Source organism: Chamaea fasciata, unplaced genomic scaffold (assembly GCF_029207755.1).
Source record: "Chamaea fasciata isolate MVZ Bird 193981 ecotype frontalis unplaced genomic scaffold, bChaFas1.0.hap1 SCAF_2, whole genome shotgun sequence".
Classification (NCBI taxonomy): domain Eukaryota; kingdom Metazoa; phylum Chordata; class Aves; order Passeriformes; family Sylviidae; genus Chamaea; species Chamaea fasciata.
In genome coordinates, this window is record NW_027094087.1 from 90,534,666 (window position 1) to 90,557,801 (window position 23,136).

Below are 23,136 nucleotides of genomic sequence, written 5' to 3' on the forward strand. Positions count from 1 at the left end.
TGTCTAACTCAGGTGACATGCTTATAAACATATAGGAAGTTTATAGCAGAACTCACCTATATTCTTTAATGCATTAAACTAATAAAAAGTCTTTGACTCGAAGCAAAAAAATTCAGACTTCTGTGCTTATAGGCTACTCAATAGAATTCAAATATTTTGGAAAGTGTTGTGCCATATTTAAGACAATTTGGAATGAATGTAGAAAGACAGTATTTTAATAGAAGTATTAACATAAGCACCATCTGCACAGTGTTTATTACTCCACTGAGGGAGGGACTCCTGTTTCTCCACATCACAAGGTCATCCACAACACAGGGATCAGAGAAAGCTCTGCTACATGTAGGGCTTTTACAAGTGAGTAACAACCACCACCATGTACAGAGAAAGTGCAAAAATGAAACTGATTTGGGGAAGTTAGACCAAGTGGTACACTTGATGAACAAAACCACACGTTTTTGCATAGGATTTCTTAAAAACAGTTGCTGATAAAACAGGATTTCTCTTACAAACAAGTCTATCTTTCGTAGTCCCTGTTCAGCAACTCTCAAGTCTTATCAAACAGAGGCTATGAACTACAGAAACTCCTCTGACAAAGGAATCCCCCATCATCTTTAATTACGGAATTATAATTTTAAAAAAGAAAAAAAAACTTTACAGCAAGGATGACTGATTGAAGACAGAAGTCACAGAGAATACTAGGAAAACAGAAGAAGAGCATTTGAGAGCAAGTAAGCTTCACTTTCTTACTTGTAAAGAGAGAATTACACCTGTCTTCCCTGACCTTAGGTTTGGACCTGTTGTTTTCCTTCATTCTTCTGCTTCTCTTTCACTGCATGAGGACTTCACACTGATACAAAACACTTAAAAGGCTCTGTTAGGGGCAGTACCAGCACAACAAAATACTGCAAATAACCCTGGATTGAGCCATGAGAAGGGTAAATGGCTTCTCCTGGGAACACAAGGGAGGTTGCAAAGAGCCTCTGACCTGGAAATCCCATGCTGAGCAGGATCAAGAGCAAAGAAGAGCTTTTCCTTCTCTCTCCAGGCACTGACAGTTATCCCCAGAGGGAAATTGTATTATTGTGCCTGGAAGAAATGCACACTCATGCACTCCCATCACTGCTCAGGTATCGAGATCCCTGAGCTGGCCCCTTTGAGAGTTCAATTGATTCAGAAGCATTTAAGCTTTACTGCCAGCCAAGTCCATTTACCCTTTCCATCTCTAACAGCTCCTGCCCCACTGAGTCACTGGCAGGGCTGGGCACACCTGACTCTTCAGCCCTTGTGGCATGGGATCTGACCTCCTGCTTCCCCCAGTGTGGCTGGGAGGCAGGAGATCACCCCGGCAGAAATGGAGAGCTCTGTGTTACAGCTGCTTTCAGAGCAGATCAGTAAAAAGCAGACACAACACTCCCTGCATTAGTCCCTGTCCCATACACATTTCTGTCTACCCATCCTCGCTGCCTCCCCCCAGAGTATGCTACACAATTATACATTGACTTCAAAAACACATGACCATGCCTCTTTCCACTGTGGGCTTTGGATGCTTTTCTGACTTCCAAATACCATTGCTCAGGGCTGTGTTTGAACTCCTCATCTTGAAACTGCTATGTCATGGCCCTAGAGAGCCCAGACAAAGCCTTCCAGTTGTGAAGCATCGCCTTGGAAAGTGTGAGAGCGTCTAGGTCACTGCTGGGTTCCAGGCGGCTCATCTTGATAGAGATAGAGGTGGTTTAGTGTTTCCTTAAGCTTCAGTATTAACATTTAGAAGAAATGTGGCCACAAAATGAGAAATCAGAGCAGATCCAGTCTCCGTGTGTTTATAACAGCCCTATGAGCGAGTGCTGCAGGGAAGAGGTACAGCACAAGGGCATGTATTTCTGCTGGAAGAAAGGAATATTTCAACAACATCTGCTGAAACATGTCAGAACAACTTAACTTTATTAAACTATTAGTCACTGAGATTAATTGTGAGTCATCTCAATCAGATTAGCACTGAAGGTAGCTAAGGTTTCCCTCGCAATGTATAGGATTCCCAACACACAGCATTATTGTCTCAGCCCACTATCATAGAAATCAATGTTTGGATCCGAATTTAATGAAAAGTCCTAAGGACATAGGCAGAAAACAGAAGACTGCATCATTTGTGCAATAAAACCAGGATTACTTCTGATCCATGAATATAGCATACAGCATTACAAAGTAGGAATAACAGTGGTACTGTTCTCCCATCTGAGTTCAACTTACTGCTTTTCTATAAGGAAGAACACGAAATAAAGCTACAGCACAAATGAGCACTTTGTAATTTCATGTATAATTTAATTCTAGTGACATCTCTTTAGGGCAAATTCTTCAAGTAATAGTTCTGCATCCACTGTAGAGTCAATCTTGAATTTTGTGCAAGAGTCATATCCCACTACTCTTCAGAATCATTTTCCAGGAGCATAATCCTTGCTGTCTGCAGTCCTATTGGTGACCCAGGTAATAAGTGGGTTCTGTAGCTGTAAAATTTCTCTTTATTAAATTATGACAGTAAAAGCTTGCAGCTAGACAGGACCACCAAGGAAAAATACTGTGTGTTGATTACCCACAAACTGAAATGAAGAGCCAAAGCCTTTGTAAGTCTCCTTAACCCAACTTCCCCTATGAGCGGTATGGGGGGAAAAAAAATAATAAATCTGTTCTCCTGCCTGAAGTTCATGGATTTTCTAATTTTGCTAGGTGTCTCTGACACACCGGAAATTCTCTCGGTTCTCATTAAACAGTCTACTCCTGTCCAGGAAATTCTGGCTCTTTCTTGTGGTTCTTTCTTCAAGGAATTTTTTCCAAAAGCCATAAGCAGCTGGAACTAAACCTGTTCCTATAAACTCCATGTTGTTGCCTCAAAAAAGATTTCATTTTAAGTACAACTTTTCCCTCTGTTCAAGAGAAATGTGCACATTCAATCAGTCTTCAATTCATAGATTCAGGTAGAATAAGAAGTGGAGATCCCTACTTTGTCAACAAATGAGCTCCTCGAAGCAGAGCAATTCTGTAAGGGTATTAGATTAACTTCAGGAAAAGGGAGTTTGGATATTGAAAAATGTTAAATTAATAACAAGTTAAAACCATCATCATGCCACTACATAAATCTATAGCTGGCTATGTAATGAACGATTTGTGCATGATTCCACTGGCTTGGGAAAAGGTACAGACCAAACCTGAGCAAAGGCATGGAGCATCTTTCACACAAACAATTATTTAACAGGCTAAGGCTATTCCTCCTGGAAAAGAATATGGTGGAACACCACCAACAGAAACAAGATTATCAACAGGGGATAACAGTCATTGTCAGATTCAAGGATTTGGAATATGAACTCAAATTAGCAGGAAGTTTTAAAATGAGATCTCATAGTTTCTTTTGGCAAACATTTCTACAGTTGAACTGCTGAGAATTTACATGGGCTTAAAAGGTATTGAAGGAACTCACAGAGAAGAAATCCATTAAAGACTACTAAATACAAAATCATACTCACAGCACAAAAATATGAAGCCTGAACCTTAAGGAAATTCTGCATAAACAAGTTATTTTATAATTTATCAGTTTTTTCAAAAAGTAAAAATCCTGTTTCAGAAGGAAAAGAGGTTGTTTCTCACCAAAATTTAGTAGCTGCTATGAATGCCTATTTTACTTAGTTTCCTTCTAATCTGTAAATTCTACCAAAAAGTAAATAGTATCAAAATGCGTATAATTTTCTCCTGAAAAAAGCAAGCCACCTCCCTGCCAATTCCATTGCTTTCTTTCTTCTATGCTTAAAACACTGGGGTTTTTCTACCAGCTGATATTTTTCCATGCTGCAGCACTATCATGTGATAGACTCAATCAAGGGCACATAAAAGCCACTTCAAAGGCCAACACCCAAGACAACTGAAGTAGCTAAAAGTTAAATCAACAAAAGGATACATGGTACAAAGGTCACTGACTCTAGAGTGTAAAAGGAACTGCGTGTACAATCCAAAAGGCAGTTTTTTTGTCTTTTACTACTTCAACATATACCTTTTGCAATATATTGTTAATATCATAATTGAATTAACACATCAAATCAATAGAATACTTCTGTCTAGCCAAGGTCTGTCCCTGTATCATTTTTCACAATCAGGAATGTATCATTAAGCATTCAGAGCATTAACCACATTCCACAGTGACACTGCAATGTACATGAAATATCCCTCTGCACTTGAATCAAAGTATTACCTTGCTGAGACACCAGGAAGCCTCTGCTGAAGCACAGCAAACTGTACCCTTGGAAGGACCAGTAAAGTCTAAGGTTCATATTACTGCAAGCTGAAGTCATTTCCAGAGCATTGACATTTTTTAGTAAAGAAGCATACAGAAAGACTAATTGATGACATTTCCTCATGCTTTTCAACTACCCTTTTTAGAAACTTTGTCTTAAATTGGTAAAGTCTCTACTTGGAAGTTTAGAGTTCCTCATCCTTGAAGAGCAATTATGCACCTTACATAAGCACTAAACACCTATAAAAGCCCAGCTGAAAGTTACTGTCTCGCCGATGAAAGATGAAGGAAGTATCCTTCACGGTTGATGGAACATTATACAGTGTGCTTGAGAGCGTGTACCTTTACCTACTCTAACAATTATGGATTTGCCATCTTACTTTTGCACATTTGAGCTTTAGTAGGAAATTCACCCCTGTGTTCTGTATGCTGTAATAGGTGCCCCCCTCCAGAGGGTTCATAAGTAAGGGACAAGGGTGGGTTGAAAGGACAAGAGGCAGCAGCTCACAGAACCAGAACAAGTGCTACTGAGCCACAATGGTGCTTTATTCATCCTGTCTGGGATGGAGCATGGGAATAATCGAGTTTACTTGAAAGGGACAGCATGGGAAGTACTCATATACAGGCAACAACAGTCATCAAAACAGCTTTCAGCAGTCTAAGGGACTGTTCAATATTATAAAGCATTTACATGAATTTTGTTCCCTGCTGAAATACTACCACTGTATTTACTTCTACAAAGACAACCTACGTTTTATTTTTTAAATGAGGTAAGTTTAACCAATAAACAGAAAAACTGAGAAACATGATGTATATATAAAATACATACCTTTTCACTAATACTTTTTGTTTATGAAAGGCTATTTACGGAAACAGATACAGTTGACAGATAAATAGTTTAAAATTTAAAACATTTAACTGAATATGCTTTATATCCAAATAAAAACATAGTGAAGTCCCTGTGCTGAACTGGTGGAAGTCATTCACATTTACTAATTGCTGGCAGGGATTTCCTAGTTCAATGCACATTTAAGTGATACTTTAAAAATCTCACTCTGCAAAGCAAAGCAACTTGCTACTTCCACTAACTTAATAATCACAAAAAGATGTCAAAACATAGTTGAGCAGGGTGTTTTTATTTCAAGAGAAGTATCAGCAGTACCTTCAATGGCTTTATTTACATACATCTCAGATGAGACTAAAAAACCTCCTCTTTAATCTCAGACGAGATTAAAAAGAAAGGAAAAATGTTGCAGGAGTACAAAAATTTGCATTAAATGTGTTTACTCTGCCATAATTCAAAAGGCAATACAAATCAATGCATAGAGCACAAGATTTCCCACCGTACCAGTCTGACTGCACTTCATCTGCCTTACCTTTCAAGCATTCTATCTAATGAAAGATGCCTAAATACTACGCTGCATCTTAGTACACTTTCTTTGAATGAAGTATGGTAAGAAGGTAGTAAATAGAAAATCTCGCATGAGAACAGACACACCATTTGTGAAAAGTCTGGCTTTCATTAGGTTAATGGCTGGTAAGTGTTCAGGTCCATTACGATTATTATTCAGTTCCTTGAGATCACAATGCTACCAAGGTTCTTAAAATGGCTGGGGATTTGAGACACTACTCAAAAATAAATTTTGAGTAAATGAGATTATTTTGAATTGATTACTTCATATTAGCTGAAGGTGTGAGCTCATGAAGATTAAAATCTAAGTATACTGCAAACTTGCGAGTTACTGAGTTGTTAGCCATAAATTACCTGCAAGCATTCAAATTTCTATGCCACTGTAGTATAAACCTTTGGCTAAAGCAAGCCAGCTGGAAAATACCACCATCCCAACTGCTCACAAAAAGCTGTTGGAATTTATGGAAGTTAAAACTTACTAATAGAGGTAAGGGACAACTGGAAGGTTTCTAAACAGCACAAATGTATTACACTACCAAGACTTCAAGTATGATGCACTTTCATGTGAATAACAAAGACTGCTGACAAAACCCCACAGAAACAATAGGAGCTTTTGAAGGGAGGGACACCTTTATGGTGGAGAGAGCATGATGAATCTAAGTGCACAACAAATTAAATTATTTCTAGTATTTTCTGAGGTATTGCTTTTGAGTACAAAGGATGCAGTCTTCCTTTAGGAAGATTCTATTTTACTCCAGGATTGCCTCAAATGAAAATTGCTTTTTTCTTTGTTGAAAAGCTCTTTATTACTCAAAGACTGTACTACACTAGGCACTACAGTAAACATGAGAGAAATTATTTTATTTCTGTTCATTTTAGAGGCAACTTAGCAACTAGTATCTCTAGAAGAAATCTGAGATATTTTCAATTTACCTCTGCTGGTTGTGGAAAGGAAAAATACACAGGAAGCCTAGGAAAAATCTTGAAAGAAATAAACAGAATAACTTCAGCTGATTTATCTAAATGAATGAGAGAAAATACTGGTACCTTTGATGATACTATTCTATTATCTGGAAATCTCTGTGGAATGTACGCTTCAGCGCCTGGAGGAGGTTCACGATGCCCAACATAAATAGTCCGACTGTCCACCCAATTCTCTTCTCCAGCACACTGTGGGGGAAATAAAGAGTTATGCTGTCAGTTCACTCAGTATTTCTGCAGTAACATGAGTCACACACTGAATTAACTAATCACATGCCTGACCATCAACACAGCCACCAGCACATGACCCCTCGCTTTTCTGTATCAGCTCAAGATCACCAAAACACCTAAAGCCAAGTCAAATGTCAAAACTCTGCCTTAACTGCACTTCCCTTTCCCATAACACAATGAAAGAGCATCCATGAAAATCACTATTCTGACCTTTTTGTTTATAACTGAAAAAAGGGCAAACGGTTTAAGACTCTCAGTCAAATTAGGTATTTACTAAGTATTTATGTTTGTTACTCTTTTCACCACTGAAAAATCTGTGCTAATTATTATGTTTTAATATATGACAAATACTTTGCATTTTTGAGACTAGTCAGCCATAACTCAGAACTTCATTTGCAGAAAAGTGAAACTCTGTTCTCCTGAAATACTAATAGTAATCATTTCTCCACACATGAACAAGCTTAGAGACTCCTAGGTTGCCAGGAAAACATCTCAGCTTCTCAACTCAGAGCACTTCCTCTTCTGTGAAAGCTGTGGAAAAAAAAGCAGTTGTGCCAAATTTTCACATTCACATCATCAAACTCCACAACACACACAGCTTCCCCAAAATTAGTATTTCTGTGTTCTATTAACTTCAAAAGAAAGTACAAATCACTGTAGAAAAGTATTCACACAAAACCAAAATAACCATTTTTTTTAAATTTAGAAGTTAATTTTTGGGGGGGGACATGGATTATAAAATGACCATCCCTTAGGCAACAGTCTAATTCACATCTACCTTATGAAAAACATTTTTGAAGCACAGAACACATTCCTAACACTTGGACAAGCCCAGGCATCAGCAACTTTAACATCATCATACAGTCAAACCTGGAGTAATTTAAATACGTCATAATTTAAACTCAAAACCTCTGCTTTATGTTGCACTGATGCATTTACACATACTTGAATTAAGCATACTAGAGGGAAGCTTCTTTTCTGCATCTTCAACAGCTACATTTACTTAGTACATTAAATATGTCCTGAAGGTGCTCCTGAGCACTGGTGCCTGTGTGCCTCTATGGGTGAACTGTCAGACTGACACTGAGCAAACCAGCCCAAACAAATAGTGTGACTTTGGTCATTTACACAGCCAAAGCACCATTCCCCAAAGCAGCTGGATGTACCTACCTGCGCAGTTCTGGACAGAATTTAATCATACAGGCATGGCGCCTTCTTTTCCAGTTAGTCTTAATGTCAATAGTCATAGGTCAAATTACTTTACTAGTACACATTGGCTAGTAAGCCTAAAACAAAATTTAGTTCTCAAACTTAAAAAACATTCACCCTAGCATTTTCTTCATCAATTCCCATCTATGTGATTTTTCCACCGCCCTTAAGCACAACACAGCCAAAGATCACTTTCCACATAATTTATTGGGAATAGATGTATAAAATCTTGCAATGCTCGGCAGATTTGGAGCAGTTAAGTTAATAAAACAATTATCTCTGTGATGTGCATGACTTTCTTGAGGTTGGAGAGAACATCAAAAATATAAAATGAAAACCTATTGGACTCAGACTATTAACCACAAATAGCTGAGCAGCAGTCATCAAGTAAAATGTAAAGTGAAGTAGAAGGATTAAAGAAATGCGACTCCTGCCATCCCAGAAGTAGATACTAGAAGCAGACACAAAGGATCCAAAATCATTACTTGATTCCTACTCCCTTACCACCAAGTGGACTTGTCAAAAAGCAAAGTGTCATTCAGCCAGCCCATTTCTGAAGGCCAGGTAACATTCTCTGAGCAGGCCAAAACATTTTGGAAGGAAGGAAAGCATGACAATATTTCCATATTCCTCCTTACTTCTATGGCAATAACTAAACACGGTATCTTTCACCACTTTATCAGCATACAATACTTTTTTTATCTTGTCAGTGTACTAAAGGTACACAAATTATCTACTGACACACTACTTAATACTCCTAGAAATGCAAGGAAATGTGAGATATTCCTGTATAATACATCAAATTGTACAACATTTTTTTAGTTTTTTTTTCATTAGGAAGGGCATTCCAGACATAAAAGCAACACAGAGATTACTCCTGGTAAGTGAAGTGCCTAAGTTCAGAGTTGATTGCATAAAGGGCTAATGGGAATGCCACACAAACTTCGAAAACCAAGAAGAAATCCCTCAGCTTCTACTTTCCTCTACAGATACCCAGATTGACAATTTATCTCACAATTATTATGAGCCAGTCCAACACAGCTTGACAACGCTCTTAGCCCGAAAAAGCACTTTTTAAAGTTTCACTGAGTCTTTATCATGACTCAGTTAAAACAGGCCTCTCAAATTACCTATGAACCTGGGAAGACAGAGCTCTAAGCAGCGCCCTCCTGCATTACTGCCAGTATTTACAGGTCTGATAGTCCTGGAGGACTGTGTCAACACTAAGTAAACCAACCATTATGGAATTTGTATCTCTAAAGCAAGGCATTACTTAAAGTATCAATATAAAATAAAGACAATCTCTTCTATTAACTCAGTTTCATCTGGTTTTATCACAAATTGATAAATTTATCACATATATATAAAACATATCTAACTAGCTATCTGCTAGCACAGGATATTTTTTATTTCTCACTATGTTAATAGGTTCTAGAAAACAAATGCACTTTACCAACCTAATTCAACAACTTCAAACCTCCAAACCACTCACAGTCCAAGTGTAAAAAACTAAGCATGGAAGAGAGTAAGGCTCTCTTTGCCAATGAGGTAGAAGTGCAATGTAAAGTCACATGCACTGTTCAACATGGCAACAAGGCCACTCACTTGTGTAAAGCAGAAAAAGATACTTCTAGAAAAACAGCACTGTAACTCAGGACATGGGCCACGTAGGGAAATCAAACTACAGCAACTGAATGTCCTGTAATGCCAACCTCCAAAGCCAAACACCCTGATCTGACAGTTCTTTTTGTGTTCTGCTATTACAACTTACAGAATGACAGCAGAGTCACTGATAAAAGCAATTTAATACCCCTGCCAGAACAATGAACTATATCCACTTTTTTTTTAAGTTCCATTGCTTATGCCCATTAAGACTTTGTCCAAGAAACCATAAATATACCTTAGCATTATCTGCTTCTATTTATAGTGTAAAGCTCAGTTTACTGAGACCTAGTTTTATTGGCACATCAATGAAATGTTACATACCTTTTACTCTTTCAAGCAGCGTCAGCAACCATGAAAGCAAAGACCAGCAAATGACTAAGGCACAGAGACAGAGACAGTTAACAGGATTTTTACCTTAGGAGTTTAAGTAGTTCTGCAGCTTATTTTTTTCTGATCAAAAAAATAAAACTGAAACTACCTGAGATTCATCTTCACGCTACTCTGGTAATTTTTACCTGGATTTAATTTAAACAAATGTATTTTCTGAAAAGATAAGGGGCTTGGTATTCAATGGGTGACAGCAAAAGGACGATAGGAAGATGCTAGTGGTAATTGCTGGAAAAGTAACTGACTTTGAAAGATTCCAAGTCTTTGCACACATTTTTAGTAAAGAGATTTAATGTATGATTTTGAAATCAGTGGAAATACTGAATGACATTTCCTGACTCTCCACTTGAACTATGAATTCCATCATAATTACCAGCAACAATCTTCAATTCAATATTATATTTTCTGTCCAAATAATATAAATACAAACACTACCCAAATAAGTTAATATGCACTAAGTACAGCTGAAAACAATCAATCTGCCCTGGCCAGGCCCTAAGTACATTCCATTGAACAGTACTCTCTTCCATTATTTTCGAAATGCTTCTTGATTAAAAGGGACAGTGTACTCTAACCACAGATTTGACAGCAACAAATTCTCAGCACCAGCTATAGCCTTGTTCACCCAGGCTGTGACTCCATTCCTCCACACAGAAGTACTTTACACCAACAGAGGCTGGCTTTCCTAACAGCCTGATGTTTTACTGAATCACGACTATTTGATGTCAATTAAGCAATTAGCACCACTGTTATAACTGCACATTGAACACACAGCTGCTCAACCACTTTGGAGTTTTAGGATAGCAGACACTGACAAGCCATTATCACTCAGAATCTCCAGGATGAACTAATAGTGCACAGTGTGAAAAAAAAATTCACGCATTACAACAGCTCTGCACTAAAGCCTCTCGACTTCCAATTTTTCATTCAATGAAGAGAAACAACTTGAATATCTCAAAGCTGCAATTCATTAAAGAGAAGAGAAAAAAAAAGAAGTTGTTCTCCTTTCTAAGACTGTAAGGAAACCGTCTTTATCATGCACTATTTACCAAACCATGAGATTATATAATCTCATTTTTGTCTTCATTTGTCAAATGTACTGAGTACCTGCTTTTTTACACTTGACACCACTCTGCAGGAGTAGGCGCAGCCATCTCCCTCTGCAAACATGGGCACAGAATGCAGATTTTTTTACCTCATCTTTCCAAATCCAGTCCTTTTAAGGGTAGAGTTGATCTATAATCAAAAATCCACCTAAAGAAATAATAATTTTTAAATCTACATTTCCTAAAATTGCTAACCAGTAAAATAGATTAAGCCTTTAAATAGTCCAATTTTGCAAAAAAAAAAAAAAATCTCTAATTTGTATGTATGTATTTGTGGAGGTAAAGGGTGAAAATACCATCCATTTAAAGGATCTTAGTTAGATTTCAAATGATAGACCAACTCAAATACCAATAGAGAGTGCATTTAAGCTTTACATTTTGTTCACAGCATTATGCCAGCCCTTCATATGAATTTGCCAAGAATGAAGAGGACAACTTTGAAAGCTGTTCAGATTGTCATGTTTCGTATGAATATAGAAGAGCACAGATAAAGGAATTCATGTAGTTATCAGATAAATACCCTGTCAGGTTTAATATTCTGAAAAAGTACTACCTCAATATGAGACATTGTAAACAGAAAGTAAATTACTTCATTCACCTACGAGTCATGGACATATGCCATTAAATAACTACTTTAATGGAATAACAAAATGCATCTCTTCAGAGGCAACCACAAAAAAACCCCAAAAAACAAAAACCAACCAAACAAAACCAACCACAAACCAAAAAAACAAACCCCAAAAGCACAAAAAAACAATCAAAAAAAAAAAAAAAACCCAGAACAACTCTCTCCCAGAAACTTCTATGACTAATTAACACATTTGCTATGGGTCACCCACAATGGGATCTGTTGCCACAGAATATTACCACATTTCATTTCAGCAAATGAATTTTAAATCACTGGATGATGATTTTTGTCAGAAGTAACATTTGAAATCAAAACTCTCCCCAATCAATTGCCTAAAAATCACAGAATATTGGATGTAAGTGTATGCAGAGGGAAAAAAAAAAGATATTAATATTCTTTAACTGCAAGTAGATTATTTTATTTATGACTCTCTGGGAAAAGATGCAAAAAAAGAAACAAAAGCAGGTACACCTTAACTACAGAAAATGGTGCCAGGCCCACAAGTTTCCCAACCAAGCCATATTTTCTACTAGTTGGTGCATCCTGATTTTCTGATTCTTCTTTCCACCTCTTGCAAAGGTCTTCTGCATGCAGACAGAAGGGGAAAAGGATTTATAGCAATAGACTGAAATAAGTTTTTGTGACATTTGTGAAGAGGAAATGGAAAAGTATGATGATGAAATGATGCGAAGTTCTGTAATTCACAGCTGTTAGAATAAACATTGTCACAACAGCAAATGTTCTAGTTTCTGTAAAATACCTAACACTACTATATGTGTCCTTAATATAAATTCTATTTCAGCCTTCCAGTTCATGCCTCCTTGAGCACTGTACTTAAGAGTAAAACATTCCTGAAGCTATCCTAATAAAACTAGATTCCAGTTGTGTCACAAGAGCTGGCAATGGGACACTGCAATATAGCACTTTGAAGACAGTCTAATTCTCCTTTCTGATTTCCACTTTGGAACATAATTTTTAGCTGAATTCCCCATACTCTGTACTTTGAATGGTTGAATAATTTGACCTCCTGGATGACAAAGCCAGTGATCTGTGCTCCTCCCAAAAAGCGTTACAATAATTCTTTATTTCACGTACATAAAAGTTCACCTCAGTTATTCACAGAAGATGGAGATATTTTCTAAGCAGTCAATTTGAATTCCAAATACGGCTGACACAGTGGCCCATTAGGTATAGCTATTTCTGATGTCTGTGCTTTCTCTTCAGGCAAATCTTTAGTTTCCCTGTTTATTTCCTATTGTTACTGAGTACTAACAATAAAAGTGACAGAGATAATAGTCTCCTATTCTACATATGTAATCTTCATCTATTTTCATGGAAACACTGCAATGACCGTAAGAAAATAGATCTGTGATGTATGTGAATTACTGGGCATCTGGAAAAATGCTTTTGCTACACTTTTCCTTCCTCTCAATGTACCAGTTCTGACACATTTTGGCCCCTGTTGCCAGTGGGACACAGGGACACCGTGTGCCTCCTGCTTCTCTGCTCAGGTCCAGTCAAGGACTCCTCTACATGGAAATCCTTTCAAGAGTCTCACTTGCAATTAGAAAGGCAAATGAGAAAAAAAACTACACTGCAAAGTGCAGTAGTAAGAGAAACTAGAAGGGAAATTGTCACATAAGACACAGTATATTTGACAGTGTTAGTACTTAAATTAATTAAAAATCAAGTTTATTTCTACATAGCTCCAGACCAAAAGGAGTACCGAAATTCAGGTTTGCAGAGGAAATTTACCGCTTCCTTATGTGCCAAGAAGATCAGTAAAAGAAAAGCAATTCCATTAAGGCAACTAAAGGCCACTAAGGTCTATATGCAGTGCCAGTCACTCAGAGTACCTACAAAGATATTTCCAAGAGAGTTGTATAGGTATTTCAGAATGCAGAGATTTTTTTTTATTCTTAGTTGCCAACAACTATTTCTGTTTGCAGTAATCCAAGAAGAAAAAAATCTAAAGCTATCAAAATTTTCAGGGCAGAAAATGGAATTTTTTTAAAGTTATATTTACAGATCCTAAAGAAACAGAAGGATGGAGGAAAGCAAGCAGGAGACTGTTTTCATTCATTCAAAAATAAGTAATAAACCCACAGATATGCCACACTAGCTGTTTTCTTTTAAATTAGCATTATTATTAAATTAAGAAAAATCAAGCAAGCATACCTGTTGTGAATCTTTTCCAAGGAACAACACAATGCATATGGAGACAGTATGCACTGGCAAGATTTACGAGATCAGATGCAACCAAATCCATTCCTACACGGTATTCTTATAGGAGCTTCAGATTATTCAAAAGGGAATGCATTCTAAAAATATGCTTTATATTTAGAACAGTAAATTACTCTACCATTAGACATGATCAGAACTGGCAAGACTGACACCACCTTCCACTAGGATTTTAGCAAAGAAAAGGGGAAGAGTCAAATTTCCCTTCTGAATTCTAGGACAAAGAAAATTAAAATATATGGACTTCTGTATTTTTCTTTATACTTAGTACAAGGGCTGTGAAAATGCCTCATCTACATGTTTGCTGGTCTTTAAATTGTTCAAGTTCAAGTAACCTACGGGGGGGGGGGGGGGGGGGGAAAGGATAGTTAACTATTGCACTCTGCAGCCTATTGACACAGCCAAGCAGCAGACCTTTATTCCTACTTTTACTACAAAAAACACCTTGCCCCATCGTTAACCCTTGTCATCACATTTAAATATGTAAAACAAGTTCACTGACAAGCAGCAACTACTCACTATCCTAACGGTCAGTGCCTGTTAGACTTCAAAAGGATTTTCATTCCTAAGTGGATACAGATCTAGTGAAGCTATGACTCTAGCAGACAGAAGGTGGGGCATCCTTCTTGTGTTATATGAAGATACTACAAAACCAACAGCTTGTAAAATGCTGGTCTTGCAGGCCACCAAGTCAGCGACCAAAGAATGTCCTAATACTATTACACAAACTGTTCCATCCATAATAATCTAAAGCTACTTACCTACTTGTACTGGAGAATCACCAAAATATTTACTGTAAACTCATATCTCTATATACCTTTACATATCTAGTTATTTATACTTACTTGATAGTGAACTACAGTTTCTTAAAGAACTCTAACGCCTTTTAGTGGTTGTTTTTGCTACACAAAGATTACTTTTAAAAAAGTCTCCAGCATACATCTGTAGCTTTGCTACCACACATACTTGAGGTCAGGCTGAAAACCTTATCAGAAGTAAATAATCCAAGATAAAATTGAGAGAGAAAAACTATCACGTGGGTGCTACTGAATGCTGTACTACTAAAGCAATTGCTACCTGTTAGTTTTCCACACCTATAAGGAGAAACCTAAATCCTCAGTAAAATTGGCAGGTGTCACATTTTGGCAATTTTTCAAATTAAGATCTTGCTCATGTAGGCTGGTCCTGAACTTACTCCCCCCTAAGGCCAAGACAATATTAGTCTTCAGACCTATGCACAAAAGTAGAAGGGTATCGTACAAGTACCAAGCTCCCCCTGCATTACTGGTAAATTTATCAACAGCCTGGTATAAGTCAAGATGACAATACTAATAGCCAAATTTCCTTCTATTAGCATTTATATTTTGCCATACTCCCTGCACTGTAACATGCAAATTCTCTCTTATATGCAACTGGTTTTGAGTGCTAGTTGAAGAGTCACAACATAACCCCTGCATCCCTACACTTCATCTTGAAGAAATCTTGTAGTTCACAAATAACTTGGCTGTTTAGAATAATGGACTAATTATGGAGCATTAGAAGCTACCTAGCATTTTCCTTCAGCTCCATGCCTTTTGTTGCACATCAGCACCAAATCTGATATTATGCAAATTCAGCTTGGTGAACACAGACACTTTGATAGAAGGAAGGACCCTAATTACAGATGGCTATAAGGTTAATGAAGCATTTATCTGGAGCTATTTGAAAAACTTTCAACACACTTCTAACTCTTACATATACAATAATATTCAAGTACAGTTCTGCAACATTCAAGGAATATAAAATTTTAAGCTATTACTACTTCCTGCCCTGCAAAGCAATGCCACGTGTTGAAGCATTTCAGGGGAAAAAGCCATATGTTGATTCAGGTAAAAGGTCACAAACTGTATTTTACAGTTTTACCTACTAACACATGGGTGTTGCTGATTAAATGCCACATTCAATCCTCACGTATAATAGTGAAGATCTTTAAAATTTTCCAAAAACAGCAGGCATCAGGATCATAAATCTGAGTTCAGATAAAGTCTACACTGATGAAAGACAAGAATTTTAAACTTATACAATGACATAAAGGACATTCAATAGCTTTGAGTGTTCACGTCAGGAGTATGAGTAAATCTACTCATGATGCATAAGAAGTTTATACCAGTAACCACAAGATTTTAGAATCCCTTTTGTTTTCACTGCACTTAAGAAATGTGAATTCCATTAAGATTAAACATTACCATTCTTTGGATGCAGTGAACTTTTTAATATTTACTTTTACTCTCAAAGAACAGATTTAAAGATTTGCAACTGAACAATCTGAGGTACAATAAATATTTCACAACTTTGTACTTTTACAAATATCAAAAGACTTCAAGAACTTCTACAGTAATCAGTCAAATATTTACAAAAAATAAACTTTACCAGCATTTGCTATTAGCTGTGCTTTAAAATTGAGATATTCATACAAAATCACTATTTTACATTAGAGGTATTTCCTTTGTCATATACAGTCACATACAGAATAAGATATGTAACATTTTTAAAAACTCATTACAATACAAGATATTGGCTGCTTAGTTAGAAGCTAAACACCAATTGCTAGTCAAAAATAAAAAAGCTAGAAAGTCCTGAACACCTGTTAATACAAATAATTAAATCATAAACTCTAGAAATCAAAATAGTCAATGTTTAGCATCTAAAACAGTGAAAATGAAGGTTTTAAGTAAACTCTTTGGGAACTGAAGTCAGAGAAATTCCAGTATCTAACTAATCCCTGAACATGCAGGACACCAGAACACAAGGACAGACTTTTCAGTTTTTATCATCTTAAACAGTTCCGTGAAGACACTGTGAATTTTGAACCAAGACATCATTAATAATTCAGAGGAAACTTCTGATACAGCAAAGGTGAGGAATGCTTAAATAAAACACTTTCTCAAAATATAGTCAGTCACCTGCAAAGTACTACAAGTTGATCTACAAAGAACAGCCAACCTGAGTAAACATTTCATACTTGTAAATTACTACTAATAAATCATTAATAATAGCCAGAGAAGTCAATGTCAGCATGGTACGCCCAACACATCTAAGACAAGCTCCAGTATAATAAGTATGGTATGAAAGACCATCTCTGGGTCAAAAGCAAGGATGGTTCAAACTGTTTTATTTTAGCAGAACTGTAGCTACCTCCCATTTTAAAATGTTACTGTGAGATTTGTATCAGTATAATTATACAATATGGGGGATGTTATTTTAAGCTTTAGGTGATCCATATGCCTCCTTTTATTTATATGTGGAAGACAAAATGTCCACACTGCACTTCAATATTTCAAACTGTTCTGTGTCCTTCATGCAGAAAAGGAAAGGCATTTTTAAAGAAAGATTTTTCTATCAAGTCTAGAACTGTACTGTAGGCTGAGATTAATATATTCTGACTTGCAATGATTTTGATAATAAAGGCGAAGGAGTTTATGCAGGTTTGTCTGGGATGAGATGATAAGTGTAATCTCAACCTTCACATGTCTGCCATTCAGTGATACAGAGAAGAGGTTTAACAACCTTTTGATGCTGCTGGTTTCTATGCAGCAGCAAAAGCATACATAAAAACATAAGAGGAGTCACTGACTTTTAGGCTTTGATTTACTGCTGTGACTTCTTTGATGTGGGAAGGATTGCAGGCAAGTAGTTACAATACATCATCCCCTAAAAACTTGTGATGGCATAGTTGCTTTTTGCCATAAAACTCTCTCAGGACTCTCAAATCTAAGAAAAATCACCATTTTTTCCCCCGAGACTAACATACTACACAACATCAACCTACATCTTTAAAAATCTCCCTGAAGAAATGTTTCTCAGACTTCAAAGGCTGATTGGCCATTCCTTCCCTTTTTAATGATAAGCAAAGGAAAAAAAACAAGGAAAAAAATCTAACCACATTTTCTTCTCAATAAAATGAGTCTCCGCACCCCACATTTTGGGAAACACAAGTAGAAGTAAGCTCCCAGTACATGTTGGCAGGAAAGACCTCTATCAAATTTGAAAAAGCACACATACTTAAGGGCAACACAGGTAGATCCTTCAGAAACCAAGCTGAGTATACCCGGCTTTTGGACAGCCTCTAAGACAGATTATCTTAGAAAAAAACCCCAAGAAACAAACAATCCACATCTGTAATAGAAGAATGACTCCTGAGAAGTTGATATTACTCCAACTGAACAAGTATCAAAAAAACTACTGCACCAGAATCATCAGGATTATCTATATTAATCTGCTGTGTATAACAGGCTAAAGAACTTGTGAAGTGAAATAGCTAGATAATCACAAAAAGCACATTTGCTAACAATTTTTTCTCTGCTTCAAATGAATACACCTACTTAAAAAATGGAGTTATTACAAAAGCAAAGAAAATATTTTAATAGATTTTCCCTACTGTTCTTTTTTCAGAAAGTCCAATAGACAAATGTTCTTTTAAAGTTTCAGCTTTCATGCTTAATAAAACTAATTCCCAGAAAACAGCATGCCCTCGTCATGTGTCTTTTCCTGTTGGAGTAGAAATTCCTATAATCGGTCCAAGTGAAAAAAAAAAAACAACAAAAAACACCTAAACTGAAAAATTCTCAGTTGTTGCAAAATTGGGTTAGGAAAAGCAAAGAGGACTTTTGAACTAGCTTGTCATGCTGTGTTGGGTTTTTTTTTACATCTCTGTGAAGGAAATAAGAATTAAGTATAAAGTGAATATCCAATACTGTTATTATACTGTAACATCTATTCTTTCAAAAGTACACAACAGTTCTGTACTTTGTAATCATTTGGTACCATCTACAAATAGGGAAGAGTGAATCAGATTTGGCTGACTTCAAAGTTCAGTGAACTGTAAAACTGTCCATATTCTCAGCAGAGGTTTAGATCCAACAACTTCCCCATTATCAGCTGGTTGCATAAACTGACGGACAAACACCTTGAATTCAGTGATTTTAGGAGAGGCAATTCTGTACACTCCCTAAACCAGCTAACATGAGTTTATTGATTATCTGGCCAATTTCAATAACAACTGTGTTTATAAACAAAAGTCTAACCATTCATGACATTTATTCTATCAGGTAATTCTTTACCTTACACCTTTAAAAACGCTGAAAGCCAAAGGCAATCCCTAAATCAAATCAGAAATCTTTGTTCTAGACTAACTTCTTTGCTCCCCCCAAAAGGCAGTAAAATAACAAGATTCTAGAAATCCCACTTCACCCATAGACTACAGACTCCTAATGAAGGAGGTATGTTTGATTCCTGCAGAAGAGCACATGACCAGTTTTGTAAAATCCACATTTCCAAACGTGTTTTGACGACATGGGGCACTCTTCAGGACATGTATCCTACAGGCAGGATCAGTTGTCCTGTAGGCAACAAAAATGGGGCAAGATACCAAACGCATAGTGCCAAAAATAAAACTTCAGGTGACAGCCCAAGGAGTATTACTACAAACGAGTTAAGTAATCCTTGGCAGTGCCCTGGTTGGTAGACAATGTCTTACAGAAGTTATTTTTGTCCACTTCCTAATACTTCCCTTTTTTCCCCTCCTCTAAATGTAAGAAGCTACAATCCGTACGCGAGACAGTTTCAGGAGGGGAAAGTAACTTACTTTTGCCACCTAGATACAATCTTTGCTTTCAATGAGGCATTCTATTACACAATTCCTTAGAAATAAAATACAACTACATTTAATAGAGACAGAGGGAATACCAGGCATAGATCCCAACTTGAATCGTCGTAAGAAGCACACTACAAACAGAAGAGGAAACCCAACATTTTCTCTTATAAATAATCAGCTATGACTAAAATCAAGATACACAGAAAATATTTTCACATTTCTTTTACTTTTTAGAATATGACTGCATCTGAGGCCCTGCAATAGCAGACATACCAGTTACCATAACCATTAGGTATACCCCTGGAAGCAAATAGCTACTGCAGGTCTAGTGCAGAGCAAGACCGTGAGTGTACCAGTTAATCTGTCAGTTCTTTTCCAAGTACACATGGCTCCTAAGGGGTCAAATACACATTGTACGCTGAATTCAAATGGAGCAAGTATTCTGATAAGAAGAGATAATGACTTACTTTGTTTCTTAATGTAAGTTGATTATGTGCTTATGCAAGAGGCTGCCCGGTGGCAGCTGGAAGGTTTTTACTTCAGCTGAGCCACAGCCTCTGGTCAGTGGGGGCACTGTGAGGTGGAAATAGCACCGGACTCACCAACAGAAGGAAAGCAAGGTTCACACCACTTTGCCAAGCTCTGGCACATGCAAGAAGTAAGGATATTATGAACCAAATTCATCACAAGGCAGTTAAATCTGCTATTGTTAAGAAAGTTTATCACTTTTAAGGAGATAAATAATGGACAATATTCAAATAGCCAAGGACACTGGGGTTTGAGTGAGGGTTTTTTCTTGTTTGTTTTGTTGGCTTTGGTTGTTTGGAGTTTTTTTTTTTCCAGTAAAGATAAAACATTACAGAAGGAAGAAAACTGAATTCAACTGCCAACTTCTAGAAATAAAACCTCCAGATGCATTTGTGAGGACACTAGCAGGAGGTTATTAAACAGATAATGGTTTTATTTGCAATTTGGGTAAATATTTACATTTACAGAAAGAGTAAAAGGAAAAGTATAGATGCTATGCCAAAATGTATTTCCACTTCACATAAATCCTTTCAATGAGAAGTATTGAAATCCTACAAAAAAGTCCTATCAGAAAATTACACCTCCAAATAATCTTAACATGCTATAAAAAAACTCCCTGGAAACAAATTCAGATTTCATTTGCACACACACCATACACATACACAGCATCCTCTCGACTCATAGTACTAAACTCTGTTTCAAAGGTACAAACTTCCCAAACCACCACTTCATTTTTTATTAGTTGAAATCTTGAGTGAAAACAAAGCAAGTACTATAAAACCTGAGTACATATGTTAAATCATCTGTATGAGAACTTCTATCATCCCTCCCATATACACTATAAAAAGACCGTAAAATGATGCCTCAGCTCTACATAAAACCAGAAGTGTGTCCTTGTAACTAACGAGCAATGCTAACATTGCACTGTTAAGGGGAGGAAAAACAAAACAATAAATTGCATGTTTTCACTTATTCCAATGGAGCTATTGGGAAAAGAAAGGCTTGCTAACTCACAAATATAAAAATTACAACGATCTAGTGCCCCTGTATGAACTGCAGTAATTTTCTTTGTAAGCTGCTTAGATTACCTTAGTATTAATTATTTTTACAGGGCACTTTGCTATAAGTCTGTAAATTTAGTATCAAACTTAGCTGGTTTAGAAAATCTTGATTTTGGTACTTGAGAAATAACTAGTGTTTCATTCAAGACCAACAAAAAAAAAAAATACAATGTCTCTACAACAGCGTTGTGTCCAACTGATGAAGCTGCTTGCTTCAGCTCTACTGAGAGCACAGAGGTTACGATCACATTTTCTACTTTCTCTTATTTCTGTCTTATTGCAGGAAAAACCCTACAGTATCACCCTCTCAGAGAGCTCTTCTGCATTGCTCAGGGAACTGAAATACAATGAACTTTAGAAAGCACTTTCTCTTTGTGTGTGTGCAAAGGGATGTGAGACCCTCCCATGGAGATGGGAGGGACAATGTGTCATAAAGCAACTTGCGCTGGAAAACCCCTACCATCTAACAAATAGCCATGTCCTCCAATTAATGCTTAAGCAAGTAATTCTCCCTCTCTTTGTTGCTATATGCAGCTAACCATTTTAAAGGTCTCCCTACTTTAATATGAGCAGAATCACAGGATCATTGAATATGCCAAGTTGGAAAGGACCCATCAGGATGGAGTCCAACTCCTGGCCCTGGTCAGGTCGCCCCAGGAGTCACACCATGTGCCTGAGAGCATTGTCCAAACACTTCTTGAACTCTGCCAGTCTTGATGTTGTGACCACTTCCCTGGGGAGCCTGTTCTAGTGCCCAACCACCCTCTGGCTAAAAACCTTTTCCTGATATCCTACTGAAACCTCCCTTGACTCAGCTTCATGCTGTTTCCTTGAGTCCTGTCATTGGTCATGAGAGTGAAAAGCAGATTTAATACCCAGGAACAACTATATTCAAATTCACTCTTTAGAGTAAAGAGAACAAATACTTTGAAGCTTGTTTTTTAACTCTGAAAGTATTTAACATAATACAGTAACACAGAACATGTCTAAAAAATACGCAGATATAGATTTAGAGATGGCATATGAATTCTGCTAGTGTCAACACTGTGACACAACTTGCTTTTGGCTATCCATTATATGGAGTTCGCATTGCTTCAGCTGTCTATGGTTCCATGGCATGAAATACTCCTTTCTATGCTTCTCTCAATTTAATCAGCATAAAGTAATACTTCTAATTCTTAGACACTGTCATTGTTCCAGTGTTGGAGAGAAAGCAATAAAAAGCCAGATTTCTTACAATGTAGAAACCAGAACAAGGAAAAAACAGCTTACTGGTTTTGTTCTCAGTGGTGTACAGCAATCTGCCTACTCCTAATGTTTCCATTTTAATTTTACATCCTTGCGGTAAGTGAAATAGTATTTATAAATCTTTTCATGCTTTGTTTATATATCTGCACAGATATGAAACTGGACACACAGAGAAGGATTTTCCTCAAATCCAGTAATGTTAGCTGGAATCCTTATAGGTAAAACACAACCGTTCCATCTCTTAAATATTTTGGTTTCAGCTTTGTTTCCCGTTTAATGCCTTACCTTAGTATCAACATCCTTATCAATGTCTCCACTGTGAAAATCTAGGCATTTCTCAATATTATAAAGCTTAATACAGCATTAGATTTAGCAAATATTCAATAGTTAGGAATACTCTCATAAAAAAAAACATGGCTTTGTCTTGATGTCTTATGAGGTACAAGCTGGGTGTACCTCAGGTACATCCTGTTGAGGAAGGAACACCAAAGGCCACACCATGACCCTTGCAAGCCCTCCAGGAATCACCTAC

The 23,136-nt window shown here is 36.9% G+C and overlaps 1 protein-coding gene across 2 annotated transcripts in view; it reads right to left on the bottom strand.

The window, feature by feature from the left end:
• Positions 1–23,136, bottom strand: part of ATP11A (ATPase phospholipid transporting 11A) — a 117,873-nt gene that overhangs the window by 53,673 nt on the left and 41,064 nt on the right. For both annotated transcript variants that reach the window (XM_066176748.1, XM_066176749.1), the window contains exon 2: positions 6,735–6,857. In XM_066176748.1, the coding sequence (XP_066032845.1) occupies positions 6,735–6,857 (123 nt within the window). The remainder of the gene's footprint in view (positions 1–6,734; positions 6,858–23,136) is intronic.